Raw genomic sequence first — 25400 nt, 5'->3', positions numbered from 1 at the left:
TCAGATGCATGGCCCAACAGGACATCATCTTTTATTTCGGCTCACTTCAAACAGCACGCCACCTTGGGCACCAGTGAAGGCTCTGGACAGCACGGGTCAATTCCCACTGCTGACTAAGGGTTTTTAAAGGTTGAGATTTCACATACAGAAAAGAAGTAATACATGTTAAGTAGACTATTTGCTAAACATTCTGCCTCCCAGAGCCTCAGAAAATGAGTGTTTGGAACAACGCCGACCTCCAGACGTGACCTTAAGCTGGCTGTGGATGGAGGGTGAGGCCTGGTGTCCAGCACAGCAGAGCAGGAGGCCTGGCAGAGCTCGCCCCTGCCCACCGCTGCACACGCAGGCATCTGGGCCCAGAAGCATGACAGACAACAGCTCCAACTCCTCCACAGGCCAAGCCAGCGGCCTGCCCAACGGCTACCCCAGCACTGGGCTGAGATGGACTCAAATTTCCGCCAACACAGACTCAAACAGCACAAAATGTAGGAACAAAGATATAATGAAAGATTTTTTTTCACAAGAGTGGGTTAAATACACACAAGTGGTAAATTATAGACGATTTAAATAAATTGATGAGAAAACAAAACAAGTCAAATATGCACAAGCACATGGCTACACTTCAGCTCCCCGGTGTCCTCTGGAGTGCGGGCACAGCATCTCATCCGGGGCTGGTGCAGCTCTTTCTGCACCACATGCAGGGGAGATGGTGAAAGAGACGCAGAACGGGAACATGTCGGCAATCCAGGGAATCCTCGGTCCCAAAACCACGATCCTGCCCGCTCTGCCGCTGATGTGTTCTTCAAGGGCAGCCTGTCCCCTTTTATGATGCCCAACCTCACTGTGTCATCTCCTGGGAAGAGCCAACACCCGACATGGACCAGCTGTGGAGAAGAGCCTGTGAGCCTATCTTTAGGGTAAACCACACACAGCCAGTGTGCAGGAAGCCCCAGAGCACAGAGCCTGCCTGTCAGGTGGGGACTCCTGTGGAGCTTCTGGGGCTCCACCCTCCACCAGCACAGGCGTGGCTTCTGGGCCACAGGACATGAGGAATTCAGAGGAAAGGCTCTGGGGGTACCGAGGACCAGCTGCCACAGCCGCAGCCTGGAGGAGGCCATGGGGGCAACTCAGCCACCTCCATCCTCAGCCATGGCTTTAAGTGAAGGACGACCCCTAGTGGTCAAGAGTGAGCAGATGCTTAACTTCAACATCACCACTTTCCTAGGAGAAAGTGCTTCCTTCAGAATGAACACAAGCACATTTTAAAATGCTGAGGCCAAATCCCAGATCTCTGGGTCCCCGTCCACTGCTGCCCCTGGCCAGCTGGCCCCTGGGGGCCCACCGGCAGGCTCCTTGCCCAGGCCAGCTGAGCACAGCCGTGGGACCAGCTCCCGTCTGGTGAGTCAGAGCTGCGCTGGACTAAGAAAACACAAGAGTATCTGATAGGCATCGAGGCTTATATTTTAAGTGACCAAATCTAATAAAATGAAAAACAGGTTTGCTAAAACATGTCCAAAGACAATACAGGAGATGAGCTATAAAACCAAAGCATGAGGCCCCTCCTCCTCGACACCCAAGCCCCACAGCCCCAACAGACCCCAGGGCAAGAACAGGGCGCTGGGGATCTCGCGTCTCCTCCAAATCCAAACTACACACTTTGGTTTTTGTTTTCCTCTTAAAGGTTTTTAAAAAGCTAACCCCAGGAGTCAGGCGGGTCCACCCTGCGCTCGGAGGCACGTCCAGCCAGCCCATGTCAGGCTCGGGCCCAGCGTCCCTCATTTTCGACCACTTGTGCTGGTCCCAGCGTGTGGCTCACTCCTGTGCTATGCTCCTCAGCACGTACTTGACCGTGTAGGCGAAGGCTGCAAACCCCACTATAACAAACAAGTTCGCCAGGGCGCCGCCCAGGAGTCCATGGTGCCGGTTGGCCTGCTGGAGCCCCGCAAGGTGGGGCCCGGCCCCCGGTACGTGCCCGTTGAGCAGCTGAAGCCCATGCTGGCCGTGGTGTGTCTCCCCATCTGGAACCACGTCCGGTAGGGGGAGAGCCTGGGGTCGGCTACTGAGTTCGTCTTGTGCCTTCTGTTTCTGTTTAATTTCCTAAGACAAAAACAGCAAGAAACAAGGGCTGGTCCAAACAAACTGGTTCCTTGAGGACCGGGGAGGGCCCGAGGTCAGGCCAGCTGCAAGTGTCCAAGCCCAACGCCTGCCCTTGGAGGCAAGCGCTGCTGCTGCCCTGCTTCTCAGACGAGGGGCCGAGTGACCTGCCAGAATCACGGAGCCTGTGCCTCACAGGCCCTGGACAGAGCCAGGACCCAGGAACACTGAATCGCCGCATCCTCGATCTCTGTGCAGTCCAGCCTCCCCTGCACACGGCCACATCTTCTGCTCTAGTGCCAAGACCAGAGAGCATTCCAGTCCCTCACAGCAGGGCACTCCCGTCCCCGCCACTCCTGGCCCACCTGGAACCCCAGCATCCTGCCCAGAACCTCTCCACCCCTCGCTCCGTGGCGGGGACAAGCCCAGTCTCTGCTATCCTCAATCTCTCCCCAGCTCCAACCCTGCTGTCCAAGCCCCTGGGTCGCTGGGCGCCTTGAGGAGAGAGGCTGGCCTGTTTGCACCTAAGAGCGTGTGTGGGGCTAGGTGCCCTCTGTACTGTCTACACAGCAGAAGGACACACAGGAGCACACATCTCCTCCTTAGAGAGAATCGAATCTGAAAGCAACTCTGACATGGGGAAAAGCACTTTCACTTTCTTACCTCCACGACTTCAGGAAACAACTCACAGAAGACTTTGTCTTTTAAATTAAACGCTAAACTCTGTGCAGCCAGTTGTCTCTTCTAGGAAGAAAGAGAAGGGAGATATCAGCCCAAAGACTAATTTCAATTCTTTCAGATTCTAAACACAGATTATTTCATGGTCAAGAGCTGCTGTCCTCATGTTGTTCAAAAGACTCCATAAGCTGGTTCTTCACAACAAACTAATTTATAGCTTTACAGAGGCTTATTTACCTTCCCATTACCATCAGCGATATTCCACTTGATTCCAACTTAAACAAGAGAAAAGTAAAGCCAGCTCACAAGGAGGAACCATCATGCCCACACGTGACACCTTCACTGTCTAGAGAGGGGCTGCATGCTGCCCGCCCCTCCCAGGGCCCCGAGGAAGCACCACCTGTTCCTCCGCTGCTGAGAACAAGGAGCCCCAGAGTGGGTCTTTCCAGTGGTGCCGGGGGGGGGGGGGGGGGGGGGGGGGAGGACACAGGCTAAGCCATGCCCCCTCACCGTGAAGTCTGACGTCTCTATGCTGCCCAGGGTGGGGCCCTTCTCCACCATGAAGCTCAGAAGCCCAGTCAGGATGGTGGAGACGGACCAGGCCGGGTTCCATGTGTCTGGGTGGAAATCCGTGATGGAAAGACACAGCCTGCAAAAAAGGGACCCACTCAACAGGGCACACACTCGTAACCACAAGCACACGTCAGAAGCACTGCAGAAATGTCTTACCTCGTATTGCACTTAAATCTTCCATTGGGAGTTATCATATAAATACTAGGAGGTTTAAAAGGAAATTCTCTGGGAAAAATTAGTTTTCCATGATAATAGCCACCTATATCAAAACAGAGAAAGAGCCTTGTCATTGTCGACGGTGTGACTCCTCATGGTCTCAAGCCCCAGCACCCACTCCCACACCAGCTGGCAGGCTGACTGTCACCATTGTCACCCATTTCTTATCCTGCTCAAACCCCAGTGAGGTCTCCCCACCTCCATGCCCATCCTTCGACCATCCCTGGAACACACACATCTTCCAAGCAGTCTCACTGGGGGCTCCTGATCACCATCAGAGTGGGACCTTGCCCCCATGGCCACTGCAAGCCCCTCCTTGGCCCTCCTGTGCCCCAATCACCAAGAGGAGAGCATCAGAAGAGAACCTTCAGGGCTCCCCCGACCCCGTCCACTCCTAAGTGTATCAGATGAGGTCATCCCATTCCAGGACCCCTCTCTCCTGCACTACCCATTTCTCCTTCTTCACCAAATTACACCCAGCAACAAGCAAACCTGCCATCATTTCCCCCATCTTAAAAATAACAAACAAAACACACAACTCTGACCACTCCCCCCACTGCCCTCCAATTCCTGCCAGCTGCTCCCTTCTCCTTTAGGTAAAATCCCTGGAGAGCCACATCCACGGCTGCCATGCTCAAGTCCACCCTGACAAGGCTTTTGTTCCCACCATGGTCCCCCAAATCTCATCTCAAGGTCATCAGACATCTCCACTGGGGAGTCTGACCACATTTCAGGCCTCACAACCACTCCTGACCCACCTTCTTGAAGCTCCACCCTGGCTTGGCCTCCCCTTCCTGTCCTCATCCCCCCAAGTGCAGGCTGCCCAGCTCCATCTGGTGCTCTCCCCGCATCACTCGCACTTCTGGGGTCACACCAGTCTCATGTGACATAGGTAGTACCGTGATGACTCCAACCAGCACCTCCACCTGGACCTCTACACTCCTGCCCAATTCCAGACCCATGTAATGACCAGGCAACAGTGCCCTAGATGGCTCCAAGACAGAATTCGTGCTATTTTCCCCAAACAGCAACTCCATCCTCTAAATTGTTGTTCAGACTAAAATCTGGGAGGTGCCCTAACTCCCCATCACATCTACTCCATTGGCAAATCCTGTGGGCCTCACCTTCCTAGTGATCCAGAGCCTGACACTTGGATGACCTTGCTGGCCTCACCATCTCCCCTGGGTCACTCAGCTCAAGGTCCCACCAGGACAGTCACCTTTGCTCTCAGGGGGCACCTAGGAGCCTGTGGGAAATACAGACCTCAGGCCACCCCAGACCAGCTGAGCGGAAGGTGCATTTGACAGGATTCCTGGCCATGCAAGTGTGCACGTATGGTGAGAACACTGCCCTGTCCTCCCACCTGGGCTCCCTGCTGTCCCCCAGCACCCTGGGCGTGGTCCCATCTTGAGGACTGGGACACACTAATCCCAAGGTGCCCCAGGTCTCTGGTCCAACACTTCTCTCAGGTAAGGCCTCCCTCCACCTCGTGTGGGCTGCAGCACTCGGCCGCCTCACATGAGGGCTGTCACTTCCACTCCTTCCACGCTCTGTCAATGCTGGAGGGATGACCTGAGCAAGTGCCACCCGCAAGGTCTGCCAGATGAACAGACAGGTGCACCAGTGACAGACAGACTAATGTCAGACACGACATTTCAGAGCACACACACTCAAAATCACAAAGAAAAGTCAAACTGGAAAATAAACAAGAGATATAAACAGCCCATTTCCCAAGAGGAAGCAGGAATAGCCACTACACATGTCTGGCTCAGTACTAAGTAGGAAGCGGCTTAGGCAGCAGGAAACGCCATTTTTAGCTTCATGGAGGGTGGTGGGAAGGTGGGCCCTGCCTTGCTGTACAAGTATATACCTGCCTGGACCACTGAGGGAACAGGCCAGGAAACAGAATGCTAACACACGCACAGACCCAGTGGTTCTCTCTTTTGTTATCTACCCAAGAGATGCTGACCATTACATGGAAAACCACACACAGTGGTTCACTGCCAATGAAAACCAGCAACCCCCTGCTTGTCCTTGGAGGGAAGAGCTCCGTGCACCGCTCATCCACACTGTGGAGTTGGTGCAGCAGCCGCGGAGCGAGAATCCTACAGGGGGCAAACAACCAACAGCACAAAGTGAAGGAGAAACCGCAAGTTGCAAGACACACACAGTAAGCCGGTTCCCTTAAGCCACAGAAGTGCACCATCCTCCATGTCCAAAGACGCACACTCTGAACTGCAGAGAAGGAGCTGTGGGAGAAGCGCGTCCTGAGGGCAGCCAGGAGGCGCATCCTGAGAGGCAATGGAGGGGCCACGGGAAGACGGAGCATCACCCAGAAGTCAAAGTGCTGAGCCCACCCCCAGGGGCGTGGAGAAGGGGATGCGTGAACCCCTGTGCCAGCAGCTCCCACTCCCTTCCAAGTGTCCCCAGGGCACGGAGCCAAGAGCACGGCCTTGGCTAAGACCAGGGGACAGAAACCACAGAAAGTGTCGTGGCCCTGGCACCATGCTGCGCTTCCTCCACTGAACTGCTTTTGCAACTTGGTCAAAAATCGGTTGGCCACAACTGTGCAGGACTGTTCTGGGTTCTCTACTCATTCCACGGATCTGCATCTCCCTCCATGGACACCACACCACCCAATCACCGGAGCCTACACTGCAAGTCTCAAAATCAGGCAGAGTGACTCCTCCCATCCTACCCTCTTTAAGAATTGTTCTAGCTATTCTAGGTCCTTGCCTTTCCATGTACATTTCAGAATAAAAATTTTAGTATAAGCTTGTGTATGTCTACAAAAATTCTGTTAAGGTTTTGATGGGATTATATAAAATCTAGGGATCAATTAGAGACAGGAAGCAGATTCTGAAATGCCTGGACTGCTCTGCCTGGAGAATGCCAGGAGAAGCACAGGCACAGAGCCCACAGCAAGGACAGCACCAGTGCCAACCAACACTGGGCAGGCAGATGCGGACCTGGGAGAGGAGCTAGGAGACTGGAAAGGAAGGGTCAGAACATCCAGAGCCAAAGGAGGAGCAAGTGAGGAGGGAGCCAGAGCCACCACAGTCACAGTCTGCACAGGCCCAGACACTGAGGCCTGAGAGCTGTCCTTCACGTGCGGCAATTCAGAGGAATCCCTTGGAGATCTTGATGAGGGCAGTCAGCAGAGGGTTGGGCTGCAGACAGCAGAGGGTAGTGCTGAGCTGAAGAGGAGGAGGGCAGTGGAGGGAGCGGGGGTAACAGGGCAGTAGGAAAAGGCTTCTGTCTCTGAAGGGATCTTCACAGGAAGGTGGGCGCATTTGCAGCCTGTGGGCCAGGACCAGCGGAAAAGTACACAGGAGAGAGAACAGGACAGGCAAAAGCAGGAGTGATGGGGCTGTGACTAGAAAGGGAGCACCTCTCTCTGCAGAGTCAGGCGACACCAGGGCCGCAGGGGCTGTGGGGACAGGGGTCTCCTGCAGTCCCAGCCCCTGCAGACTTCCACTCAGGGCCTGCACTCTCCTCTCTGCCACCTCCACCCCTGTCCAGGGGCCAGGCTCATTTCAGCCAGCAACAGTCCTGGCTGGTCTTGGGGGATGGAAGGGTGGGGGGGTCTGGTTAAAAAATTAATAAATGTTCACTATTTATTAGGAAAGTACTAAAACAACAAAGAATTAAAAAACTTAAAAGAGAACACTACTCATTCTTGGTGTATCTGCCTCAAGTTTGTTAAAAACATACACATATTTAAAAAGCATTTCAATATGATCTGGACAGACCATTCTTTTTTTTTTGAAGATTTTATTTTTCCTTTTTCTCTCCAAAACACCCCAGTACATAGCCGTATATTTTTTAGTTGTGGATGCCTCTAGTTGTGGCATGTGGGACGCTGCCTCATCGTGGCCTGATGAGCAGCCATGTCCGTGCCCAGGATCCAAACCTGTGAAACCCTGGGCCACCAAAACGGAGCACGTGAACTTAACCACTCAGCCACGGGGCCAGACTCGGGACAGACCGTTCTGAAGCCCGTCTTTCTAGGAACCCACCACAAGGCGTCATCAAGCCCACACCCTGTTGCTGGGCATTTGGGGGGTCCCCAAAGCAACTTTCTAAGAAAACACCCACCCTACAGCAGATATGCTTCTGCATACTTGTTTCCCTAGGACAGATCATTCCAAAGTCCCTGTAGGGTAGTGACACATCTGCCAAACCACGTTCCAGACAGCCAGGCCTTTTCCATTCTACCATTCGCCTCTGACAGTCCAGGGCAGTGGTTTTCAAACTTTCTCCTCTAGCTGCAGAACTCTTTTCCAGTGAAATCTTATGCAAAACTCCCACACATAAGCAAACCAAACGGTGTTGCTTTGGCCACCTGAAGTCAGGACCCAGTGACTAAAGAACTGAAGGCCCTGTCAACCTGGCCCGGCCCTGCCCACCTGGCCTGGCTCTGCCCTGGGCTTGCCTGGCACAGCTCATCTCTCAATCTAGCCCGAGAATGGCACGTGGCTCCCCATAGGCCCTCAGAAGCTTGCTGACTGACAGCTCCCAGGTCTACCTTGTAAACGACACCAGACAACCCTAGGTGGCCTCACCGGATCAGTCTGGCAGCAGTAAGGAGAGCAGAGGTGCTCAGCAGCCCCAGAGTGGGTCCTGTAGCCTCCCTAGGCCTCAGTGCCCTGTCCACACAAGGGGCCACCACTTAGCACAGAGGACTGGGCAATGAGTGAGTACTCCATAAACACACTTTTCTCTGCTTCAATGACGTTCATCCCAGTCTTGAGAAGTGAGGAGAACCTGGCCTTGTTTACCGTTTACCCAAGCCTGGGTCCCAGCTCTGAGCTCCCTGACGTCAGATACCTACAGACGACCCCCTGAAGACTGAGACACGTCGTTAAAACCAAACTTTCAGCAAACACCTCTAGAACTTGGAGAATTGACAGGATGAGCTCCACCTAAGTCCAATCCAACTAATACACATCCAAAATGGAAGGAATGCTATTTAGAAATGAAAGGTGTTTAACGGGCAAGGTCTATTCACCATAGAAAAACTGCCTCTTGTTCTTCTAACTCAGAGCAGACTTACCTTCGTAAGGAGTCATCTCAGGGCCTCGGACCACATAGTGCCTGAGGGAGAGAAGAAAATCAGGTGGCTTTGGGAATGGCCAATTCTCCAAACTCCAAGTCACTCCAGATTGGGGTTTGTAGGGCAGCCCAAACTGGACATTCACAGACACTCAGCAGGTGAAGAGGAGAAGGCTAAACTCCGACCGAGGCAGCTTCACAGCCCTGAGCCTCTTGTGCTGCAGATGCTTCAGTCACTTTGTAATAGGATCTTAGAGGCTGAACCACCAAAGTTTTCCACAAAGTACTTTTGTGCCCACAATACAATATGCAAGAAGTTAATCCTCTCTAACCACTAACATCAACTGAAAGTTTTTTAAATTTTAATTTCACAATACATTCTAGAGACATACTTGAAAATTTGTATTTTTCAGTGTGTCCAGGTATCATGTAGTAGGCTAAACAGGGAACAGCTGGTGACACGAGGTGGCTCTGTGTCCCCCTGGCATTGATGTCCTGGAAGAACCACACACGACCTCAGAGCAGCTGTCCTCGAATAGGAGGAACAGGGACAGCCTGTAATTGTCACCAAAGTCTCACACGGAGCCCAACCCTAGGTGGGCGCATGTGCCTCAGACCAAGAGCGGTGGCACACACGGGCTCCGCTGTCCCACGCAAAGAGAGGCGGCTTCAGCTCTATGTCGAGAGGTGTTTGGGCTCATGGATTTTCAAACACAACAGAAAAGCACAAAGGAGAAAGCAGAACGCACCAGAAATGCCAGACCAGACACAATGGGTCACATTTTGATAACCATCCCTCCACTCTTCCTACCAGCACATGTACGTCGCCTTAACGCTGGGGACGACACGACACCTGCCATCTGCTGCTATGTTTGACTCAGAAAGTCTTCTCACCCACTGTCAGGGAGCAGGGACAACCCTCAGAGCTAAGCACATGACATTCGCAGGAATGTGGCCTTCGCCTGTCACTCCCAATTCCTGCACCCAGGCTGAGAACACTGGGAAGGGATGGTGAGCAAGTGCCCAAGGGTGCCCAGCAGCCCTGGGGTGGAGTGAAGACAGACTTTTTCTAGAAGGCTCTTCTCTTCTCCCAGCCGGGGGAGAGACCCCCACAGCTGGGCAGGAGACCTCACATAAGGGCCCACATTGCTGCCCTCAGCCACCATCTGCAAACTGGATTGGGGGGCGGCACCTCCCCACGTCAACAGCACCTAACTGTTTGTGCAAACAATTTAGATTTTATGTTTAAAGAAAACCTGCTTTCCTGCTGGAGTCTGGGATACGGCAGGTGCCAGCAGAGGTGCTTACGCCATCTGCCCCCACTGGCTTCCTCCATGGACAGCACCCCACATGGCTGTCACAGCTCGCTGCAGGGGAATTCAGTGCATCCTGTGAGTCCACAGGGACGGGAAGCTCAGGCCTGATCTCTGGTGGACTCTGCCCCTGTGCCTTCTCCCTTTGCTGATTTTGTTGTCTTTTCACCATAATAAACCTTAGTGGTGTGTCCTCCTAGCCAGTGATGGAACCTGGGGACCCCGACTCACATGTAGGGAGGAATTTCCCACAAAATGAGGATATTCCTGCAAGTGCCATGGAACCCATCCCTCCACCTGCCAGCTACATCCTGGGGGCCCCACTGAGTTTATGCCCTTTGGGGGCAGGGAGAGCTCTGCTGCGACACTGACCCTCACTCACACGTGAGGTCCACCTCACCCTGAGACTCCTCCATTCCCTGGTGGAAGTGGCCCTTCTCTGTAAGCCAAGGAAGGTGGACTCAGAATCCTTGAACACCTGTCCAACCTAGAAAATACTTCTTGTTAACTCAGTTAAATCTCTTTTCTCTGGATTAAAAAAAAAGTTGAATAGTACTTTTTAAGATCAAAACATAAAAACATCCTTCAACAAAGAGAAAATGCTTCTTAATACCTCAGCCCTACACTTTATTTTTCACAAAATCACCAGCAAACCTGGGAAGGACAGCACTTCTGTAGAGGCATGCAGCCTCGTAACGAAACTTTAACACAATGAAAGACCCACTATGAAACAAATGTTCACAAGGTACAGATCCTCTCAGGCATGTGCCCGGCCACTGCCAGGAGCTGGAGGTCAGGAACCCTGTCCCCCCATCACCAACTCTCGAAGGCAGGATGGGCCACTTCACAGCAACAAGAGGCAAAGAGCAGAGAAGAGTCTAGAAATGCAGTCTCTCCTCTAAGAGCTGTGAGCCCTGCCCAGCCCGAAGCCTCCCCGACAGCCTCCCCGCAGACCAGTCTGGCCCCAGGAAGGACTCCCTTCAGCCCCAGTGTACAGGAGTCAAGGAGGACCTGTCGTGTCCCCAGCTGCTGGCCGTTATGAAGATGACCAGAGCGTGTCTGTGGGCCTCAGTCTGCTCACACCTGGAAGGGTGCAGGTGCACTTTCCCAGCGCCAAGCCCACCCAACCCGGCCAGCAGAGAACCCAGGCGACAGTGGGTGACGCAGGCCTTACCATTCAAGAATGTTGGAAGGGAGGGGCTCAGCACAGATGTAAGGCACCGGGTCTTTCTTAATTCGCAGGTAGTCCTGCTTCAGTCGCTGGGTAGCTGTTGTCGGAGCTCTCTTACTGCTGTTGTTGCTCATCTGTCAAAAATACACATTTACATTTACAACACCTAAGGGACCTCCACGGCACCGACACTCAGTGTCCCTAACCTGTCCTGCCACAGCAATGGACCCCAGAGGCCAGGATCTCCACCCTGACATCCCGGCCAGCACAAACCTGAAGTCACTCCACCCCCCACTGTACCTGCCCTCCTTCCGCAGCCTCCGGGCCCTTGCACTTTCTGTTCCCTGGCGACAGCCACACGCTCACTCCTTCCCTCTCTTCAGTCTCTGCCTACACATTACCTCGTCAGAGGGGTCTGTGGACTCCTGGCCCATTTGCCCGGCTGCATGCTCCTCAGAGCACTATCCCCACCAGACTACAACTGGGCTTTGAGTGCTCGCTCCACACCCCCAGGGCCTGCAAAGGAAGGCTCAGCCAGGGCACCCACAGGGGTCCTCCTGTGCGCACCATCGCCCAACCCTGCTTCTCGTTCTGGGGTCCCTGAACCTCAGGATCCTCGTGCCCTTCCTCCTTCCAATTCCCACTACACTCACCCTAACGCAGCATCTCATTACTTTTCCCACCTAACACAACGCCTCCCCACTGGCCTCCCGACCTCTAGTCTCTCCCCACTTCAGTCCATCTTGCACACTTGAGTCAGAGTAACTTTCTCAATGCACAGTTCTGATCACAGCCCTTCAAGATTCCTCCACAGCTGAGCAAAAAAACGTGAACACCTCCCCCTGCCTGCCAAGCCCTCTACAAAACAGCCCCAGCCAGCCCTCCTAGTTCCTGACTCCCAAGGCCCGTGATTTGCTGGAGTGCCAAACTCCCTTCTCATCCTGATCATATGGCTGCTTCCCTACTTCTGCCGTCTCTACTGGCAGAAAATTCACTTAGGCCCTTCCTGGCCTAGCTTGAGAGCCAAGTCCCTCAAACGCCTTCCTGGTCAAAAGCCTCCACCCTCTGTCCTTCAACGGCCTCCCTGCAACCCAGCTCCACATCACACAGGTGCCTGGCAGGCCCTAGCAGAAATCACTGGTGTGCCGGCAGCAGACGCAAGCCACTGACAGCCTGGGAAGGGCATGCTTCCCACCCAGCACCACCCTGAAGATCCTGACCCAAGAAGCCAAATGGACCAGGTGCCTCACCTTGGGCCAACACCTACTAACACCCACAGCAAACACCCAAAAGCAGAACCACCACGGAGGACTGTTCTGTTTCTTTTAAATGCTCACCCTGAAGTTAACGCTCATACACAAAACACCTTGCTGGATAACTCAAGCACAAGTGTTTGGACTCGGTGAAGCAGCCAGGCTGGACGCTGAATGGAAGGCAGTGGACAGCCACACAAGATAAATAAAACAGACCCTGCCCTGCCCATCACTACAAACTTCTCTCGTTCTTGCTTTCAAAAGCATAATCTCTAAAATCGTGTTTATGATTCAACTGCTCAGTTCACAAAAAGAAAGGGCTCCCATCCGCCCCTCCCTGGCCTCCCTCAGGGCGGTGCTCTCACAGCCCCCAGATTTCAGCTGGGACAGTGTCTCCCCATCGTCCCCTCTAAGCATATCTACAGCACCTGCACAGACCACTAAACAGGTCTCGGTTCCCTCGCACCAAGTCCCCACTGACAGAGCAAACAAGATACATTACACTGAAGGGAAGAGAACGTAGACAAAGACGACAAAAATGGTATGGACAAAAAATTTTAATACACAGGAGCGGAGAGAAAACAGCCGACGCAACATCACAGGGCAGGAGTCCTTCAGTCTCACACTGAGACAGACCTGCCGTGTGCCCGGCATCCGCTTCCCTTGCTCCCTTTTCTCCAGATGTGGTCCCACCATGCCTAGGAGAACTCAGGTGATGGTGTGGCAGGAGACCTTGGCCTGACCGACCGGATGGGCACGTGACACACCCATGCCCAGTACTTTAACGGAAGTCTCTCCCTTCCCCATGAGAATTGCTTCATAGGCTGGATGGATGCCCAGGGCCGCCGGAGGCAGCCCCACCACCACTTACGCACCTGCCTGAGGATGGAGCTGCACAGAGGTCAGCACTGCGGGAAGTGCAGATTAGGGACTGCATGTTCCAGGCACCAGGATCCCACCGTGCCTGAAGTGTGCACACTGGCCTTTCCCACTAAGTGACACCCTCTGGGTCCTTTCTACTGAAGCCAGACGACACCAGGTCTCACTCACCTGGAGCGAGCAGAGCCCTATACCGCCGCGTGGGTATTCCCACACACTCACTACATCTATTCCCGCCGGGCTGCGGCCTTACCTCTCTTTAGCCGCTTCTGCCTGGGCCCGGCAAGTGGGTGGGAACCGGATTTGAATTAAACACAGACCCGCTAAACGGTGCTAACCGAGTGACAGGCTAGAAGGTTGACCCCGGCCGGAGGCGGGGACGGCGCGCGCATTCAGCAGACGCGGACTAGGGCGGCACAGACGGCGAGGCGGCCCGGGCCGACTTTCGGCCCCCGGATTTCTCTCCAGCCCCCAGGGCGCAGTCCCGGGCACACTCACTCCTGCTGGGGCTCAGGACGCAGGTGGGGTGCCGACCGCTCGCGGGGAAGCGGCGGCGGGCAGACGGCCCCGCTCCGCCCACCGCGGACTCCCGGCGCATCACAGACCCGGGCCGGCCGGCTCGTCCCGGAGGCGCCCGTGGGGCCGCTCCCACGAGGCCCTACCGCACGACTCAGCCGCGCGCCCAACCAGCCCCGCGCTGGCGAGGCCCACCCGGCCCAGAGCCCGGGCGCCCTGCCGTAACCGACCCCGGCTCCGCGCACGGAGGCTGTGGGGCGGGCCGCGCCGTGGAGGCCCGGTGCCCCGCGCCCCGCTAGGGCCGGCTCCGGCGGGGGAACGCACGGCGAGGCCCGGCGCGCGCTCACCTCTCCCCGTCGCCGCGCGTGGGCCGCCTCCGCGCTCGGGCTCGCCGTGGTCGAGGCCGGAGCAGGGAGCGGGGTAGTGGGCCCACGCCGGAGAGCCACGCCGCGCCGGGACCTGTCCCACCGACCACCGCCGCCGCCGCTGCCTCAGCTTCCAAGATGGCCGCTCGCGGGGCGGGGCCGTCCTCGCTTCCGATTCCGGTGCGCTGCGCGCGGGGGGCGGCCGCTCTAGGCGGCCGGGCGGACGTCCCCTGCATCTCGTTGCCGCCTCCCGACCCGCGAGGCGGGAACCGTCGGCGCGTGCGCACCGGCGGGCAGCTCCGCGGGGCCGGGCCCGAGGTGGGGAAGGTTGGCGCGTGCGCACTCGCAAGTAGCTCCGCGGGGCGGGGCCCCAGGGGAGGACGGTCTGCGCGTGCGCACTGGTGGCCAGCCCCCTGGGTTTGGACCTTGGACACCTCCGCCGGTGATCACGCCGCCGCTTTCCCCCTGGGCTTTCCTCGGCCAGGGTGCTGTCCAACGGGCGGCCCCAGGGTCAGTCAGCGGCCGCAGGGGTCCTGGAATCCCCCACCCCCACAGTCCCCTCCCCACGACCCCGGACCGAGAGGGCTCCGGCCGAGAGCGGGGCGCCGTCCCCGGGAGACAGGCCCAGTTCTGGAGTGAGTCGGGCGGCGCCGCCACCTGCGCCCTGCCCTGAACTCCCCGGGACCCCAGGACCCCGACTCTCCCGCCGGCTACCTTCCAAAGGACCGGCCCAGTCCGTCCTGGGGGCCCAATTCTCGTGGCCACTGAACAGAGGGCAGGAGGCACTCGAGGCCCCGGGCCCCGAGACTCCAGTCCCGGCCGGCCTTGTCTGGCCACCATTGAGGCGTGGGGACGGGGAGCCCTGGCGGAACCTGTGCCAGGTGGGGTCCATCGTGGGCCAGCTCTCCCAGCCCCTGCCCATGGGGAACGCCGTCCTCATAAAAATAGTTCCACTGTTTCCTGGCTGCATTTTCCGCCTAGCCGATGAATAGGGTCATTATGCACCAGTGGATGCTGCACTGAGGCTCGCTTTCCGCTCCCACGGTCCCCTCCTGGCCCTGGGGGAGGGGGAGGCAGAGCTTGGCCACCCGGCCATGTGAGTGGAACTGAAGCAGGCAGGTGGAGCTGCCTCAGGACAGCATGGGGAGTGCCATGACCAGGAGCCTGGAGCTGGTCATCACCTCCTCACATCTGTCCTGGGGGAGGATTTGGAAGGACTTGAGGATGGCAGACAGGTGGGGGTGGGACAGTTGGTGTCTGGGTGAGGAGAGGGCTGGGTGGCTGGGCGGGCCAGCACACTGACCACCACCCTGCCTGGAGAGGCAGCCCAGGATAGGGCCTAGTGGGGGTCAGGGGTGTCCCCCCACAGGTTGTGCTGGGCGTCTGAGGCAGGTGGTGGTCATAAGCCTGGACAGGTCCAGAGGGGCCATCGCTGTGCAGCAGGCTCTGTGCACCACCAGTAGGGGGCTGAACCCTGAGTCCACATCCTTCTCCATGACTCTGACTGCCTCTCAGGATAAACCACTGGTCAAAACAAGGTGACTGACCACACAATTAACAGTGGACCTCGGGCACTGGCTGGTCCAGCCATGGCCACTGGCAGAGGGCAGGCGGGTGGCCATGCTTATCCCTGCTTCTGGCCTACCCAGGGCACCACAGTCAGGATCTGAGCAGCCACTGCAGGGCTGGCCTTAGGCCCTGGGCAGAACCCAGAAGGAGTGCCCATTGTCCCATCAGTCCACAGCCAGGCGAGTCAGCCCGTGGGAATCCAGCCTGCTTCCGTTCCCGCCAGTCACCCAGCCCTGGCCCTCCTTCCTTCTAGGGAGGCCTCCTTCCTTCTGGGGAGGCCTCCTTCCTTCTGGAGAGGCCTCCTTCCTTTTGGGGGCCCCAGGCTCCGCCTCCTGCTGCTGCACTCAGAAAATATCTTGGCCTCGCACCTTCACTCCACTGCCTCAGAGGCCTCTGCCATCCCACGCAGGGCGGGCCCAGCTCTTCTTACCGTGTGGAAAGCTATTCAAGGGAGGTCACCCCGGAGCACCTGGGGGTTCAGCACAGGTGTGTCTGGAGCACACCCACGCACACCTGCAGAGCATGGGCAGTGACAGTGTGGGCCTGGGGTCTCAGCAGACAGAGACCCTCTTTTGCCTCAGTCTTTCCCTGTATAAAATGGGGGTGCCAGCTTATGTGGGAGCTTCCCAAAGAGAAGCCTGCAGAGGGAGGCTCAGCTCACAGCACTCAGGCATCAGCCTCCAGCCTCCTGCTCATCAAGCACCCCTGAGTCACACCCTGAGGGAAAGGTGCCCCAGATGGGTATGGCCAGCAGGTCCTGCTAAGACCCCACGGCCCGCACCCCACCAGCCCCAAGTATGCTGCCTTCCAGTCAGCAAGACCCAGGATGCCCAGCCCTCTGGCTGTAGAGCTGGTGGCCTCAGCAGTCAGGATGGGAGTAGGCAGCTATGCTGGCAGCAGGTGGTGACTGGGACCTTCTCAAACCTCAGGGCTGCCCTTCTGGAGCAGGAGAGGCTGGCACTGGCCCTCAGGAGGTACTTCCTACCAGCAAGCTCTGCCAATGGCCAAGCTGCAGGAAGGGGACAGTGGCATTCACTCTTGAGCATCTTGGATGGGGGCCACCCTCCATGTCATAGGGACTCCCGGGAAACTGAGAAAGGTTAGAACCAAGAACCACCCCCACCGGTTACTGCTACCCTCTCCCCAGTAGGACCTGAGGCCTCGGCCACATCTGACCAGAATGCACCATCTGGCGAGGGCCAAAAGGAGGGCACCAAAGAGCCAGCCTGGAGGTGACCCGGGAAGAAGGGTGCACACACTCCACCCCTTCCAATGAGAGGCACCTGGTCAGACCCTGAGGCACGCACAGGCAGTGTCACCCAGAGAGGATGACCTCTGCCTGTCCACGCTCACCAGGAATCAGACTTTACAACTGTTGCAGCAGAATCCCCCCAGGGCCAACTCTGAGCTGCCCCTGAAGGTGGGGACGCCCAGGGAAGCTGAACCTGAGGGTCCCACAAGACACCAGGCACCCCAATCTCCAGGGCAGCCCTGGCCTGGAAGGAGACACCTTGGTACCCCTAGGCCCAGCCTCGGTGAAGGCCATCACTCAAAGGCCCAACAGGGGCCGTGCTCAGCAGGGTGGGCCAGCCATCCTTCCGGGCAGAGGGCGGAGGATGTGGGGCCACCTGCCTGTGCCTTCTCTCCAGCATTCTCACATTCTTATAACATACAGCTATTGAGGAGTGACCACGCGGGCCCACGTTGTGCCAGGAGCAGGGGACGCCCTATCCTGTCCCAGCCTCCACCGCCTGCTCCTCTCAGGACAGCGGGGCCTGGAGTGGGTGAGGGGAGGGGCCGCGAAGGGAGAAGAGGCTGCCGGCCTCACTGCCACTGGATGCAGTCTCTGTGTCCCGGCCAGGCAGCTGGAGTCCCCCTCTGCCTCCTACAAGCGGGCTCTCGAGTGGCCTCCTCCCCTGCCCGTGGGTCTGGATGTGGGTATGGAGCCTGTCACTGACCCACAGTCCCCGAGCCTTCTCATGGCACCTGGGCGGCCTCACATGTTTCTCCAGAAAGAGGGAAGGAGGGTTTGTGCTCCTGCCCGGATGAGCCATGACTCGAGTCCTGAGGACAGGGGTGCTCGCAGGCCAGCCCTCACCCTGGCCTGGACTCTATCGCCCACAAGAAGGCGGGGCTCCTGCTCCCCGCAAGCTGCCCTCAGTCAGCCAGGACCCCCTGGCCAGACCTGGCCTCCCACGGCCCCTCTTTCCAGATGGCTCCCTTTTGCAAACTCCAGGACCCTGGGCAATACAGGTCTCTCCCGTTCTGATCACCCAGAGCACCTGGGGCCTTCCTCTTCTCGGGGGCTTCGCCGGGGTGGTGCACCCCATCCCCTTGATGACACAGCCCGCCCCCTCTGAAGGAAAACCACTTGGGGGTGGAGAGCCTGAGACACCCCAGGCTCGTGCTGAGTCCAGGGACTCTGACACTGGCCCCGAGAGGAGGGTCTCCACACCAGTGGCATCAGCCGGTCCCATGTCTGAGCCTCGAGCATGAAGAGGAAACTCAGCTCCATTTTGCACTTGGGGAAACAGACTCAGAAAGGTTGAGTAAGTCGAGCAAGGTCACACAGTCTGTGAGTGACAGAGTCGTGATTCGCACCCACACCCGGGAGAGTCCAGGACCAGCTCTTCCCTGAGCCGGACTTCCCTCTCCCAGACGTCACTGGTGACCCTCTGCCTCCTTTCGAAGGCGCAAGGCTGGTGACCTCACTCCTCCTCAGAGCCAAGGCCCCACCAGCAGGGCCTAGTGGAGGTGGGGGCTCCCTGCCTCACCTCAGCTCAGGTCCTCAGCACTGATTTGGGGTTGGATGTCAGGAACCAAGAGCCGGCCCTGAGGAGGGGGCAGCAGGGCCTGAGCTGACCCTTCAAACCTGGGACCAGGCTGAGAGTCTGTCCATCTGGGATGGTAAAGCCCCTGGGCAGTCCTGGAGACATGTTGGGTCCCCCAGTGGGCCAAGGTGGGGGTCTTCCTAGAACGGAGACAGGTGTCCTGCCTTCAACACACCATTGGCCTCACACCTGAGTGTGGTGTGTGTTCTTAGCATGTGTGGCCCAGACACACGGTATCATCTTTGTGGGTGGTATGTCGTCTCGGTGTGTAGTGTGGTCAGCAGTGGCCTTCGTGTCCACAGGGAGGCTGAGCCATGTGCCACAGGCTCCTGGTGCCATCTCCACACCCACGCCCCAAGTGGCTCCCACAATTAGCGCCCATCCCAGTGGCTGGGCGGCTGGCCCTGGGGACACCTGGGTTCTTGGCACAGAGGCCCCTGCCCAGTGTCCCTTGGCCACAAACACCTGTGGTCAGAACTGGCAGTGAAAGCCAGGCAGGCAGTGGCAAGCAGGCACCCCTCCTAGGCCTGGCAGGACGGCGGGCAGGGAGGCTTAGGGCCAGGGCCTACTGGGAGAGGGAAGAGTAGGTGTCTGACCCGAGGGAGATCCGGGCATCAGGAGTCAGGAAGGGCTGCTCAGGGAAGGGCAGATCCGGCGTCCAAGGGGGTCTCAGCCCACATGGGCCTCTCCTCTCCCTCCAGAAACTGCGAGCCCCTCACCCCCAGCCAGGGTCAGGGTCCCAGGCCTCGCTCCTGACCCTCTGGCAAGAAGGGCTTGCCCATGGGTAGGGGAAGAGCCCCCAGTCCCTGGCCCCAAAGTTTTCCCCTCCTGGGTCCAGAGCAGGTGTGGCTGCCTGGCTGGCAGGCCCCTCCCCAAAGCCTCGCCCAGCCCCAGCCGGCCTGTCATAAATAGGAGGCTGCCCGCTGGTGTCGGGCCACATCCCATCTTGTCGCCTGCTGGAGCCACGCTATTGCAGCTGCCCGCCCGCCACGGGGGATGGAGGCATCTGCACACAGAGGCTCCTGCTTCAAGGTACCGAGGGGGCAGGCTGCGCTCCTCCTCCCACACGGGGGCAGCCGGGCGGGTCATCTCCTGGGGTCCCCCTCTCCTATGGAGGGGCTGTGTCCCACTCGTTGCCTGGAGCGGACACACACAGGGCGAGGGCAGGAGGGTCATGCAGCCCTCCTTGGTCACCTGGCCCCCACCGACTGAGGGCTTAGTGAGTGTGAAAGCAGTGTGTGTGCATGCACGTGTGTGTGTGTCTGAAGGGGCTGTGTAACCCCGCTCCTGCTGTGTCCAAGTGCCCACCTTCGTCCCCGTGCATCTTGGGCCCTCTGTCTGGGTGTGTGGAACCCACCCTCCCTCAGGAATCCCTGGAGGCTCTAAGCTGCCCCTTGGGCCCTGGCAGCCCCAACTGGGGCGGGAGGGGGCTGGTCTGGGACACATGTCTGGGGAGGGGAAACGTGGTCACTGGAGTCAGAAAGAACCTTCCAGAGTCCCCTTTGTCTCATCTGTAACACACAGCTGAGAGTCCTGCCTTACCTGTGAGGGCTCGGTGTGGTCATGGGGACACACGTGTGGGCAGAGGTCTGCGCTATGTGGGACCCACCATCAGCACCCTGTGCTGCCATATGGTTCTGGCCAGGCTGCCGACAGGCACGAGGGGGCCCACAAACCCGAGGCTGGGGTGGGGGAGACCGAACCACCCCCACCTCGTGCCTTGGGCCCCACAAGCTGGCTGGCTTGCTCTAACATGCATGTTCCCAGAGCACATGGGAGCAGCCTGCTTGGGCACACCTGGCCTACACTGTGGCTGAGGTGCAACAGGTACTTCCCCTGCGTCAACCCCCCAGGTGCCAGCCCAGGCCCAGTCCCCAGAGCCCAAGAGGCTGCGCCCAGGCAAAGAGGCCTAATGATTCAGACCAAGATGGGGACAGTGTGGAAAGCCCGTGGGAAGCCTGTGTGGTGACTCAGTGCATGTCCAGTGTCAGCAGGCCTGGCCTGGTCAGGGCCCACATCCCTGTGCACCGGGGGAGCTGAGGGTCTGAGGGCCCAGGGTCCTGGGATGCTGAAGCCTCCAGAGCTGCAGTGGGGGCTGGCCAGCTGTGGCTCCACTTCTGGGAGGCTCTCAGGTCCCCACCACTGGCTGGCCTGCCAGCCCCCCTACCTTCTTTTCCTGAAGCCCAGGGTCCACGAATGGGGCTTCCCAAGGGACTCAGCTGGGTGGAGAATGCCCCACCTGGGGCCCGCAGCACTGAACAACACTCAAGCCGGACCCCTGGCCAAGACGTGGCTGGACCAGCCCGGCTCTGTCAGTCCCAATCAGACATGGCCATGCTGGCCGCTGACGGTTGGTAGAGGCCATCTAGGCCCACAGTCAAGTCTTCCCAGGGCCCCCAGACCCCCAACATTGGGCTCTGGGGACACAGACACAACAATGTTCCCACCCCGAGCAGGTCACCTGGCCTGTACCTCCTCAGAGGCCCCTGCCCCACTCTGGGGACAGCAGCAGAGACCCACCCCGTCTCAAGTCCGCCTGCAAACAGGGCCAGGTGGAGCCCAGACCCCATGTCCCCTGCTGTCCCCGCCCCCACTGCCCAGGCTTGGCTCTGGCCATGATAGGACATGCCAGAGGAGGCTGCCTGGTGCCAGGCCAGGTGTCTCGGGGATGGCGTGGGGTCAGTCCCAAGTGTGGACACGCCTCTGATGGGGCCTCTTTCGAGTGTCAGCAGGCTGTGCTGAGCCGTCGGTGGCTGAGGAACATGACTGTCCGGGAGTTCCCAGGGATGGAGAAGGGAAGTCCAACTGGTCTGAGGTGGGGAGTCCTGGCTGGGGGTCAGCTGGGTGGCGGGCTGTGCCCTGCTGAGGCTGGCTTCTCGGCCGCAGGCTGGAACTGTGGTCCAAACAACCAGTGAGGGACTCGGGATCTGGAAGTACCCCCAGGGCCAGCCACCACTGCCGCCGCTGCCTGAGGACACGCCACCACGGCCCGAGGACAGACCGCTGCCACCCGAGGACAGGCCAGGGGAGAGGCTGGTGGAGCTGCACACTTCTTTCAGGGAGCTGTTCACTTTCTTCTGCACCAATGCCACCATCCACGGCACCATCCGCCTGGTCTGCTCCCGCCAGAACCGCCTCAAGACGGCGTCCTGGGGGCTGCTGCTCGTGGGCGCCCTGGGTGCGCTCTACTGGCAATTTGGGCTCCTCTTCGAGCAGTACTGGCGCTACCCGGTCATCATGACGGTGTCTGTGCACTCTGAGCGGAAGCTCTTCCCGTCGGTCACTCTGTGTGACATGAACCCCCACCGGTGAGTGCTGGGGACTGGGATGAGGGGTGGGGTGTGGGGATGTGGGGTGGGGGCAGGCAGCAGGGGTGAGGGCTGGCAACATGATGCGGGGTGGGGGGTGAGGATGAGGGGTGGGGGCAAGGGTGAGGATCAGAGGTGGAGGGCAGCTTGAGGGCTCCTGACTCCTCACCTCTGCAGCCTGCAGGCATCTCCCCAGATGTGGTCACAGTGGAAGCCCCACTGGCTCAGGCAGCCTGTCCCCACCTCACCCTGCCCCTGTGCCCACTGGGACCTCTGAGACCTCTGACCCTGGGGGGGTGGGTGTTAGATGACAAGGAAGAGCCAGTTGGGGTTTGGTGTGATCAGTGCTGCCCTAGAGGGACACTGGGCGCTGGGCAGCCGGGGAGGGTGAGGGGAAGTAGGGGGCTTTCCAGAAGTGCAGCCTGGAGCTGGGCTTCACGTAGGGGCCCAGGAGAAGGGGGTAGGACAACAGCCCAGGTGGGGAGGCTGTGGGAGGATGGTGGGTTCCACAAGGCAGCCAGGCCAGGCTGGAGGGCCTTGCTTCCCCCTGCAGCCCTGCTCCCGACTGCAGGCGTGCAAGGAGGGGGTGGGGCTGCTGTCCCCTGATGTCCGGCACGGCTCCCCAGCAGTGCCCTGTGACTGGCGCAGAGGGCCTTTGGGGACTCAACTCGCCCTCCCTCTCCGGCCCCCAGGCCCAGCCCCGCTCGCCGCCATCTGCAGGCGCTGGATGAGTTTGCCCAGGAGAATATCTACTCCCTCTACAAGTTCAACTTCAGCGAGAGCTGGGAGGGCCCCTTCGCTGAGGACCTGGGCCCCGAGCCCTCCTTCCAGCTGGACCGTGGGATCCGCCTTCAGCGGCTGAACCACCCAGGCCGCCAGAGCAAAGTGGGTTTCAGACTGGTGAGTGTCCCTAGCCCTAAGGGTCCCCTGCAGGGTGCTGTGTTGGGCGTGGGTGGTGGAGGGACTGTGTGGACCTGACCTCACGCCCCTCAGTGTAACAGCACCGGCGGCGACTGCTTCTACCGGGTCTACTCGTCAGGCGTGACGGCCGCCCGAGAGTGGTACCGCTTCCACTACATGAACATCCTGGCCCTGCTGCCCCCCACCCGAGAGGACAGCCACCGGAGCCACGGCGGCCACTTTGTCTTCTCCTGTCGCTACAACGGCCGGGACTGCCAGGCCCGGTGAGTGGGGGTGGGGCCGGTGGGTGCCACCCCTGTTGTCTGGCTGGCCCAAAACAGCTCCCTCCAGAGATGAGGCGGGCCATGGGCAGGGGGTGATGGCGGAAGGCATGTGGTGGTCTGAGCATGGCCCCTGGTTCCAGGCACTTCCAGACGTTCCACCATCCCACCTACGGCAGTTGCTACACCTTCAATGGAGCCTGGGCCGCACAGCACCCGGGCATCACCCATGGTGAGTGCCCGCCCCAGGCTGGGTGTGGGCAGGGGCGTCCAGGCCAGCCTGGCCTCACCCTTGGCCTCCCCCAGGGATCAGTCTGGTCCTCAGGACGGAGCAGCAGGACCACCTCCCTCTACTATCCACGGAGAATGGCATCAAGGTCATGATTCACAGGAGGAACCAAACACCCTTCCTGGAGCACCGCGGCTTCAGCATCCGGCCAGGGACAGAGACCACCATTGGCATCCGAGAGGTGAGCTGGCCCAGAGGCAGGGCAGAGGAGGGGCCCCAACCTCCCTGCCCAACTGAGGGTCCTCGAGGGCAGGGCCAGCAGAGCTGAAGCAGCCCCCCACCCCACAGGACGAGGTGCACAGGCTTGGGAGCCCCTACGGCCACTGCTCGGACGGCATGGAGGCTGTGGACGTGCCACTGCTCTACAATGCCACGTACACCATGCAGGTGAGTCTAGGGCTGTTGGGGGTGGGGTCAGGGGAGGGGGAGGGCCTGAGGAGGGTGGGCGGGCCTTGAGAGAGGTGGATTGGCAGCAGGCAGACCCTGGGGAAGGACGGCAGCCCCGGCATGTCCAGCTCCGGTCCCCTGCTGTCCCCCCAGGCCTGCCTGGTCTCCTGCTTCCAGCAGCTGATGGTGGAGACCTGCTCCTGCGGCTACTACCTCTACCCCCTGCCAGTGGGGGCCGAGTACTGCAGCTACACACGGCACCCAGCCTGGGGTGAGCCCCCGACCCGCCCACTGCCACCCATGGGCCCTGTCAACCCACAAACCTCCCGCCACCCCTGGGTTGCTCCTAACGGGTTCACGTGACCACCTCTCCAGGACACTGCTTCTACCGCCTCTACCGGGACCTGGAGACCCACCGGCTCCCCTGCGCCTCCCGCTGCCCCAGGCCCTGCAGGTGAGTGGGTAGTGTTGGGGTTGGGGTCGGGGCTCTGTCCCTGGGCACCACAGCAGGGTGTGACAGGGTCTGTCTCTCCCAGGGAGTCTTCATACAAGCTCTCTGCTGGGACCTCCAGGTGGCCTTCCTCCAAGTCGGCAGTGAGTGCCCTGAAGGGGTGGGTGAGGGGCGGATAAGCAGAGCCCAGCTAGACCAGCCTCTGCCCCTGAGGTCCCTGCCTTACACTCACCGGCAGTGCCCCAAGGGCTGGGACGAGCACGGCCACAGCAAGCTTTCTGTGTGCAGGACTGGATCCTGGCTGTGCTGGGCAAGCGGGGCCACCAGAAGCCCAGCCAGAGCCCCAGGTGAGTGCAGCCCTCCTCCTCCAGAGGTCCCATCCTGGCCGCCCCAGGCCAACCTGGCCCTTCAGTGACCCCACCACGCGGGTCCAGGGCCCAGCCCCTCATGCCTCTGCCCCACCCCAGGAGCAACATTGCCAAGATGAACATCTTCTACCAGGAGCTCAACTACCGCACAGTGGACGAGACGCCCGTGTACTCGGTGAGCTGGCCAGGGACCAAGGGCCTGGGGTGGGGCAGGGCCAGCGGCTGGCCAGGCCTACTGGGCGCTGCCTCGGCAGGGCCCTGGGCGCCCACTCACTGCCCACTGATGCCGCAGGTGCCGCAGCTGCTTTCGGCCATGGGCAGCCTCTGGAGCCTGTGGTTCGGCTCATCCGTCCTCTCTGTCCTGGAGCTGCTGGAGCTGCTGCTCGACGCCACGGCCCTCGCCCTGCTGCTGTGCTGCCGCCGGCTCCGCAGGGCTTGGAGGTCCCAGCCAGGGGCGGCCACAAGGGCGTCTGGCCCCAGGCCAGAGGCCACCCCATTGCCCAGTGACTGCGGGCCTGACCTCAAATGTTCAGGGACTCCAGCAGGAGCCTCAGCTGAGGAGTCTCGGCTGTGAGTGTCTTTGCACACATCTCTGCAAGGGAGCATGTCTGTGTTTGGTGTCAGTGTTGTGTGTCTGCATGCGTGTTTCTAAGTGTACGGACGATGCCCATCTACACCTGTGTGTGGGGGGGAACCAGGCAGCGGCTCCCTCGGCTCAGGTCAGGTGGGAGGCCCAGGCCAAGGCACTCAGTGACCTGGGGCTGCTCTGCAATAAAATCAGCAATTCCACCTGGAGACTGGCACGTGTTGCCGTCACCCTTCCCCGGGGAAGCCAAAAGCCTCAGGCTGCACCCCCACTCCTTGGAGCCACAGACACACTGTGGGGCTGGGGGACAGGAGGAC

The 25400-nt window shown here is 59.3% G+C and overlaps 2 protein-coding genes across 4 annotated transcripts; one reads left to right on the top strand and one right to left on the bottom strand.

Annotated features, from left to right (window-relative positions):
• On the bottom strand, positions 1 to 14477 carry UBE2J2 (ubiquitin conjugating enzyme E2 J2). 3 transcript variants are annotated; one of them, XM_023636050.2, is made up of 7 exons: positions 14096 to 14477; positions 11104 to 11234; positions 8618 to 8658; positions 3502 to 3604; positions 3283 to 3421; positions 2758 to 2838; positions 1 to 2097 (listed from the first exon to the last, which is right to left on the bottom strand). In XM_023636050.2, the coding sequence occupies exons 2-7, from the start codon at positions 11232 to 11234 to the stop codon at positions 1813 to 1815; spliced, it is 780 nt and encodes a 259-aa protein (XP_023491818.1). In that variant the 5' UTR covers positions 14096 to 14477; the 3' UTR covers positions 1 to 1812. The 3 variants fall into 3 exon arrangements, with proteins under 3 accessions (XP_023491818.1, XP_023491820.1, XP_023491819.1); XM_023636052.2 differs by lacking the exon at positions 14096 to 14477 and adding an exon at positions 13486 to 14042; XM_023636051.2 differs by lacking the exon at positions 14096 to 14477 and adding an exon at positions 13731 to 14037.
• Positions 14478 to 14529: 52 nt separating this feature from the next.
• On the top strand, positions 14530 to 25286 carry SCNN1D (sodium channel epithelial 1 subunit delta). The gene is made up of 14 exons (XM_070261160.1): positions 14530 to 14623; positions 19426 to 19545; positions 21400 to 21821; positions 22514 to 22721; positions 22815 to 23005; positions 23146 to 23234; positions 23309 to 23472; positions 23580 to 23678; positions 23832 to 23949; positions 24054 to 24132; positions 24215 to 24272; positions 24418 to 24476; positions 24597 to 24672; positions 24790 to 25286. Exons 2-14 carry the CDS (start codon positions 19510 to 19512, stop codon positions 25069 to 25071), a joined length of 1881 nt encoding a protein of 626 aa, XP_070117261.1. The 5' UTR covers positions 14530 to 14623; positions 19426 to 19509; the 3' UTR covers positions 25072 to 25286.
• The last annotated feature ends 114 nt before the right edge of the window (positions 25287 to 25400 follow it).

Source organism: Equus caballus, chromosome 2 (genome assembly GCF_041296265.1).
Source record: "Equus caballus isolate H_3958 breed thoroughbred chromosome 2, TB-T2T, whole genome shotgun sequence".
In the NCBI taxonomy this organism is placed as follows: Eukaryota; Metazoa; Chordata; class Mammalia; order Perissodactyla; family Equidae; genus Equus; species Equus caballus.
This window is presented reverse-complemented; position numbering and strand designations above follow the sequence as displayed.

Bases quoted from the DNA above. Each gene is read 5' to 3' on its own strand.
- UBE2J2 (XM_023636050.2), bottom strand. From the start codon at position 11,234: ATGAGCAACAACAGCAGTAAGAGAGCTCCGACAACAGCTACCCAGCGA. The intron at 3,605-8,617 runs GTAAGTCTGCTC...GTTTTGATATAG, and splicing joins TGAGATGACTCCTTACGAAG to GTGGCTATTATCATGGAAAA. The intron at 2,839-3,282 runs GTGAGGGGGCAT...CTTTCTTCCTAG, and splicing joins TAGAGACGTCAGACTTCACG to AAGAGACAACTGGCTGCACA.
- SCNN1D (XM_070261160.1), top strand. From the start codon at position 19,510: ATGGAGGCATCTGCACACAGAGGCTCCTGCTTCAAG. The intron at 22,722-22,814 runs GTGAGTGTCCCT...CACGCCCCTCAG, and splicing joins GCAAAGTGGGTTTCAGACTG to TGTAACAGCACCGGCGGCGA. The intron at 23,473-23,579 runs GTGAGCTGGCCC...CCCACCCCACAG, and splicing joins CCACCATTGGCATCCGAGAG to GACGAGGTGCACAGGCTTGG.